Source organism: Nansenia antarctica, assembly GCF_963989245.1.
Source record: "Nansenia antarctica genome assembly, chromosome: 17".
Taxonomy (NCBI): domain Eukaryota; kingdom Metazoa; phylum Chordata; class Actinopteri; order Argentiniformes; family Microstomatidae; genus Nansenia; species Nansenia antarctica.
In genome coordinates this window covers 670768-678267 of record NC_137687.1, presented here as the reverse complement: position 1 = coordinate 678267, position 7500 = coordinate 670768, and the positions used below count along the sequence as shown (strand labels likewise).

The 7500-nt window shown below is 46.1% G+C and overlaps 1 protein-coding gene across 1 annotated transcript in view; it reads left to right on the top strand.

The window, feature by feature from the left end:
• The window catches only part of LOC308172751 (cadherin-7-like), a gene marked incomplete at both ends in the record, with an annotated part of 141721 nt that overhangs the window by 129785 nt on the left and 4436 nt on the right, over nucleotides 1-7500 (top strand). The window contains 2 exons of the mRNA XM_080547702.1: nucleotides 1880-1997; nucleotides 4386-4634. Coding sequence (XP_080403828.1) covers nucleotides 1880-1997; nucleotides 4386-4634 — 367 coding nt within the window. The remainder of the gene's footprint in view (nucleotides 1-1879; nucleotides 1998-4385; nucleotides 4635-7500) is intronic.

The window sequence follows — 7500 nt, the reverse complement described above, 5'->3', positions numbered from 1 at the left end:
GTGTGCAGGCCAATCTCCCAGACCAAACTCTGCAAACCAAGTCATTATGGACCATGGGGATTTCAGCATTGTCAGGCTGAAACTGCAAAGGGCCTTCCCCAAACTGTTGTTCCACAAAGTTGGAAGCACAGTACACTTCTCTAGAATCTCATTGTAGCTGCAGCATTAAGATTCCCCTTCACTGTCTGGAGCTAAGGGGCCGAGCCCAAACCATGACAACAGACCCGGAACATTCTGCCTCCTCCAACAAACTTTACATTCGGCACTCTGCATCCCAGCAGGTAGCAGGTAGCGTTCTCCTGACATCTGTCAAGTCCAGGTTCATCTGTCAGCCTGCCAGGCGCTGAGGCGTCAGTCGTCACTCCAGAGGACACGTTTCCATCGCTCCACACCCCCCACATGGAGGTTTATTTGTTTACTTATTGGAAGGATGCCCATTAGCTATACCCATAGGCATGAGTTACCTTTAGTGGGGTCATTACAAATAACATTTAACATATAAAACATACTTTAAATTACAATATCAAACATTCAAATATATCATACATTATACCATTTTACATTTGGCATAATATAAAACACTTATATATCTAGTTACATAAAAATAGAACAAGTTACAACCATGTTAGAGAGGATGACACATTTCCATCTACGGTGCGTCACCATCTAGTGTCACCTGTCTGCTGTACCCAGGATAGCTTCTATCCACCTGTTAGCTATGGCTGTACGCTAGCTCCTATCCACCTGTTAGCTATGGGTGTACGCTAGCTTCTATCCACCTGTTAGCTATGGCTGTACGCTAGCTTCTATCCAACTGTTAGCTATGGGTGTACGCTAGCTTCTATCCACCTGTTAGCTATGGGTGTACGCTAGCTTCTATCCACCTGTTAGCTATGGGTGTACGCTAGCTTCTATCCACCTGTTAGCTATGGGTGTACGCTAGCTTCTATCCACCTGTTAGCTATGGGTGTACGCTAGCTTCTATCCACCTGTTAGCTATGGGTGTACGCTAGCTTCTATCCACCTGTTAGCTATGGGTGTACGCTAGCTTCTATCCACCTGTTAGCTATGGGTGTGGCTGAAATAGCTGAACCCAATTTTGGCTATTTTTTTCTTTCTTTTTCCGCACACATGTAGAAGGTACACAGCTGACAGAGAACACAGTAAATAAACAGCAGGAGGAGGCAAGAACACCCAGAAGGCTGATGTGGCGCCTCCACCTAATAATCTCCAAGAGTGTTATAAAGAACACAACAATAACATACAGAAACATAACACAAGTACATAAGAGTACAGTAAGAGTGATGGCAAACTAGTAATAATAATAATAATGCCCTGGCTATGTAGAGTATGTGAGTGTACATTAATCAAACAGGCCCAAACCCTTAAAATATTTAAATCGAAGCTAAAAACCTTCATGTTTTGCACCAGTTATGATTAAACACAAACACTTCTATCAATGTATTTTATCCATGAACTATTGTCTTATTAAATGTTTTATCTATTTACTTCTTATATTTGCTTTTATTCATTGTCATTTTTATGTTCTTACTATGCTCCTCTTGATGTATTTTTAAATAATGTATGTAAAGCACTTTGAATTACCCCTGTTGTATGAAATGTGCTGTACAAATAAACCTGCCTTGCCTACCAGTATGAAAGCAACACGATCCACCATGTTAAATGGACATAGTTATTAGGGCTCATATTGTACATGTGTACATACAAACACCAAATACAAAGACAGGCTGCTCCGGATTTATGAACATCAATGAATCTATCAACCAATCAGCTTCAACACACAGCTCTTATAGAACACAGGGCCGTTCTGTTCTGTGAGCCAATCAGGATGACCCAGACAGGTCCTTTGTGTCCCCAGGTCATCCAGACCATCAGCGCGGTGGACAGGGACGCTCCTCCCAGCGGCCATCGCTTCTACTTCGCCCTGGCGGCCGCGGTCTCAGGAAACCTCAACTTCACCCTGCGGGACAACAAAGGTACGAATGAATGAATGAATGAAGGTACGCGTTTCCTCATCAGGCTGCACCGTTCACTCACAGCCCTCAGCTACTGGGTCAGACTGACCCTAACCCTCACAACACAGCCTGGCTGTCAGCTGCCTGGGACCATGGTCCTATTGTACATAATAATACTACTGTGGGCTCTATTGTTAATAATAATAATAACTTTAATTCTTAAAGCGCCCAAGGACGATTTTCAAGGGAATGATCGGACAGACAAAACAGAAAACAAACATAGCAAAACTGAAACAATGACTAGGGGCCAAAGGCCTTAGAGAGACTATTATTGTTAATAATAATACTGTGGGCTCTATTGTACATAATAATACTACTCTGGGCTCTGTTGTAAGCCTTGCAGTATGTGAAACCTTGGCTACAGCATAACAGCGTCTGGGACCTGAGAGGAACGCTGATGTCATGCAGAGAGAACGGCGCTCCTTTGTTTTCACATTGGAAAACAGATTATGATCGTTCATCGCTGGTTAATGAGTGTTTGGGGCAAAGACGTGGTTTTAAATGTAATTGCCCAATTTAAAAGTATAATTTAATCGGTAAGAGAAGTACTATGCCCCATTTGCACAAATGATTTCTAAGGATGATTGCTTTCTCCTACTGTGCCTCATTTGAACATAGTTGTGTTTATACTGTGTGTAGTACGGTGTGTACTAGTGTGTAGTACGGTGTGTAGTAGTGTGTGTAGTACGGTGTGTACTAGTGTTAAAGTTGGACATGTTTATTTGAAGTGTCACAACACAATAATACATCAACTGACTGTACACAAAAACAGATTTAGGCCACTAACCTGTGACACTGTAGTACTATAAATACATCATCTCTACATCATTTCTATCTGATATAATATATTCCATCATCATCATCTAATAATAATAATAATAACTTTGTATTTTATGTAGCGCCTTTCAAAAAAAACAAGGACGCTTTACAAGGGAATGATCAGACAGACAAAACAGAAAACAAACTGAAACAGTGACTAGGGGCCAAAGGCCTTGGTGAACAGATGTGTGTTGAGGGCTAGTTTGAAGGAGTCCAGGGTGGGGGCGTTGCGGATCACTGTGGGGAGGGAGTTCCAGAGGGTAGGTGCGGCCACGCTGAAGGCTCTGTCCCCAAAGGTCCGTAGGTTGTACACAAAACAAAACAAACAAAATACAATGAATAAAAAAATACTAGGCACTTGTTGTTATTAAAAAAACAACAACTCTGCATTTGTAAGATGGCAGGCTTTGGCACAGGCATTAAATAACATTACAATGATCCTCTTGGTTGGACAACTGAAGAAAGAGATCTTCCCCTGTCCTTCCATAGCCCACGGTTAAGTCGAGCATGAGCCGTACGAAATGTCACTGCTTTAAATGTGAAAACATCAAACCAACAATGTGATTTATCAACAGGTGGCGGACAGCACGATAATTGTACATCTTTGAATGAATCTTAACATGTGTTAATGACTCCATCTGTCACACTGCTTTCTTCCTATACAAATAACTCGTTATAAATTACAACTTCCAACAACAAACCACAGCAGAAGGTGTTTGTCTGCAGAACTCTTTGCTCTGCTTTCGGCAGGGTGCCAGTTACAAGCAGGGTAAGCGGGGACATTAAGACCGACCAGAACCACCTCTTTCTTATCTGTTCACCACAGCAGTTTTGAAAGCAGTGGCGCATTAAAGTAGCATTAATAATATGATACTTCTCATTTGACAAAGTAGGCCTACAGTACACTCTAATAGGATGTTACAACTTTAGAGTTCTTATTTTAGTAAAGGCGACACGTCGACGTTGTCTTGTGTGAAGTGAAAGCTTCACAAATTCGTAACATTGTCGGGTCGATCTTGTAGGTTGTTATGTTCGTTATTGCCGATGCAAGCCTGTTGAGATGTATGGCCTTAGCCGGCGACATGTATCAAGTCTAGATAACGTTTGCCGTTGTCATTGTCGTGGCAATTATGTGATATTTTTATAAACTATCAGACAGTTTAATAGCCTGAAGGTCTGAGAGAACGCTGTCCTTCCCTGTTAATCACCAGCTTCTGAACACTGTCTGTCTAAGTTCAGCTGAACACTGTCTGTCTAAGTTCAGCTCCTCATAGCTTTTTGGCCATTTGCATTTGTCAGTATTTAGTAGTTTGTCAGTGTTTAGTATTGTTTCAGTGTTTACTGGTTTGTCTAGTCATGTCTGTTGTGATAGTCTCTGAAACATCGTATTCTTGACTGACCTCCCTCCTCCCTCTCCCTCCTCCCTCCTCCTCCCTCCTCCCTCCTCCTCCCTCCTCCTCCTCCTCCCTCCTCCTCCCTCCTCCTTCTCCTCCCTCCTCCTCCTCCTCCCTCCTCCCTCCTCCCCTCCAGACAACACAGCGTCCATCGTGACCAAGCGAGGGAGCTTCCGGCGCCAGGAGCAGCCTCTCTACCGCCTGCCGGTGTTGATCGTGGACAGCGGCAGCCCCGCCCTCAGCAGCACCAACACCCTGTCTGTACGCGTGTGCGACTGCGACGCGGAGGGCGTGGCCCAGGCGTGTGGGGCCGTGGCGTACACGGCCACGGGCCTCAGCACTGGCGCGCTGCTCGCCATCCTGGGCTGCATCCTCACGCTGCTGGGTAAGACGCTGAGAGAGAGAGAGAGAGAGAGAGAGAGAGAGAGAGAGAGAAGAGAGAGAGAGTGTTACAGAGAGAGAGAGAGAGAGTGTGTGTGTGTTACAGAGAGCGAGAGAGAGAGAGTGTGTGTGTGTTACAGAGAGAGAGAGAGACAGAGAGAGAGAGTGTGTTACAGAGAGAGAGAGAGAGTGTGTGTGTGTGTGTTACAGAGAGAGAGAGAGAGAGTGTGTTACAGAGAGAGAGAGTGTGTGTGTGTGTGTGTGTGTTACAGAGAGAGAGAGTGTGTGTGTGTGTTACAGAGAGAGAGAGAGAGAGAGAGAGTGTGTTACAGAGAGAGAGAGAGAGAGAGAGAGAGAGAGAGAGAGTGTGTGTGTGTGTGTCTGTCCTCTGTGCAGCCCGAGGCTGTGACTTCCTGTGGTCTGTCTGACCTTTAACATTAGAACAGCCGTGCCTTCTTACCTGCTATAGGAGCTGACCCTCTTTACAATGTAAGTCTGCTATTTACACACACTAGTTGGCCGTCATGTAATTTAGCCTGCGTCCTACACAGAAAAACTGCAATTCAATGAATGGGTGAATTGCATGGTAGCTTGCCGCCATTGGTGTGTGAATGTGAGGCCGTTGTAAAGCGCTTTGGAGCAGCAAAAAGGCGCTATGTAAGTGCAGTCCATTTACCATTTACACACATGGACCGTACCTACTGTTCAGTGAAGAAGATGAGAGAGTGGAGAATCACACCATGTTACTGTGAAGCTTTGGGTTCTGTTGAAAGTGTCAAACTGTCAAACTGTCCACAGTTTCCTAATACTTCAGTTGTTCTGGTCTGATGGACTTTGTTGTGAGTGAGTCTTGGGGTCAAGTGCTTCTCAAGGTGTTCCTCCTTTGAGTTGAGCGGTTTCAACAATAAGGATATTTATGACTGAAGAACCGTGGTAACCCTGCTGGTATTTGGTGAAGCCCTTTACTAATACACTTGTAAATGAGATTTAATTAACATACCTCCATGAAAACAACGCAGCATTGAACCGTCACAAATAGTCTGTATTATTGCCCATTAAACCCAGAGACTCACAGCCTCTCTCTACCCTACGGCAGTGAGCAGAAGAATAGTTTCATGCTTTAGTGAACGTTATCGAAGATGAGATGGAGTCTAAATAGGATATACAATAATAACCAGAATGGGGTTTGTGATTGGGCTCACAGACTCACTTTAACTTTCAGTTCTCCGAAAGTTAGCTTCTTCTTCTCTGTGGCAGTAGAGAATAATATCTTATATACCTTAAATACCCCTTAATAACCTTCTCCTAACCTAATATACCTTCTGGTTAATAACAAATGGAAACTTCAGAAGTAGCGGTTGGTAATGAAACGCGTGTTCTGCCCTCCCCTGCACCGCCTCGGGCTACAGACTGACAACTAACGCTCAATAGTTGAATACACCTCCAACGTGTGTGTGTGTGTGTGTGTGTGTGTGTGTGTGTGTGTGTGCGTCCGTGCGTGTTGTGTGTGTGTGTGTGTGTGTGTGTGTGTGTGTGTGTGTCTGCGTGTGTGTGTGTGTGTCTGCGTGTGTGTGTGTGTGTGTGTGTGTGTCTGCGTGTGTGTGTGTGTGTGTGTGTGTGTGTGTGTCTGCATGTGTGTTGCACGTACACATTGTTGTAAACTCTCCATCTGTCTCCACCTGTGCTGCTCAACTATATCTCCCTCTCTCCTCTCTCCCTTCTCTCCCTAGTCTTACCTCTCCTCTCCTCTCCTCTCTCCTCCCCCCACCTCTCCTCTCCTCTCTCTCCTCCCCCCACCTCTCCTCTCCTCTCTCTCCTCCCCCACCTCTCCTCTCCTCTCCTCCCTCTCCTCTCTCCTCCCTCCTCCCCCACCTCTCCTCTCCTCCCTCCTCCCCCACCTCTCTTCTCCCTGTGTGTCCTTCCTTCCCTCTCTTCACGCGTCACCCCTCCCCCCTCGCAGCATTACCACTCCTCCTGTTATCTAGATCTCGGCCTCCATCAAGGCCTGTTTCAATCTGGGGGAAGCAATTGTGGCTCTGATTGCGTGAGATTGCATTGTTTTGGGCTGATAGGAGAGCCCAGAATAAGACCAGAGCTGTCTACGGGCTGTCTACCTCAGCTGCTGTCAGACGCAGGTCACACTCAAGTCCTGTTCTCTCATCAAAGACACACGGAGAGAGCCACCACTTCAGAGAGAGAGAGAGAGAGAGAGAGAGAGAGAGGGAGGGAGGGGGGGAGAGACAGAGAGAGGGAGGGAGGGAGAGGGGGAGAGACAGAGAGAGGGAGGGAGGGAGAGGGAGGGAGGGAGGGAGGGAGAGAGACTGACCGAGAGAGAGAGAGAGAGACAGAGAGAGAGAGAGACAGACAGAGAGCGAGGGAGAGAGAGGCAGTGAGACAGAGAGAGTTAGAGAGACAGAGAGAGAAAGAACAATATACAGAGAGAGAGAGAGAAAGACAGAGAGAGAGAGACAGAGAGAGACAGAGAGAGAGAGAGACAGACAGAGAGACAGAGAGAGAGAGAGGGATGGGACAGAGAGACAGAGAGAGAGAGAGAGAGAGGGACAGAGACAGAGAGAGAGAGAGACAGAGAGAGAGACAGAGAGAGAGAGAGAGGGACAGAGAGACAGAGAGAGAGAGAGAGCGAGAGAGAGACATAGAGGGAGAGAGAGACAGAGAGAGAGAGAGAGAGGGGAGGGACAGAGAGACAGAGAGCGAGAGAGAGAGAGACATAGAGAGAGAGAGAGAGAGAGAGAGAGAGAGAGACAGAGAGAGAGAGGGAGAGAGAGGGAGAGAGAGAGAGACAGAGAGAGAGCGAGAGAGAGAGAGAGAGAGGGAGAGACACAGAGAGAGAGACAGACAGAGAGAGAGAC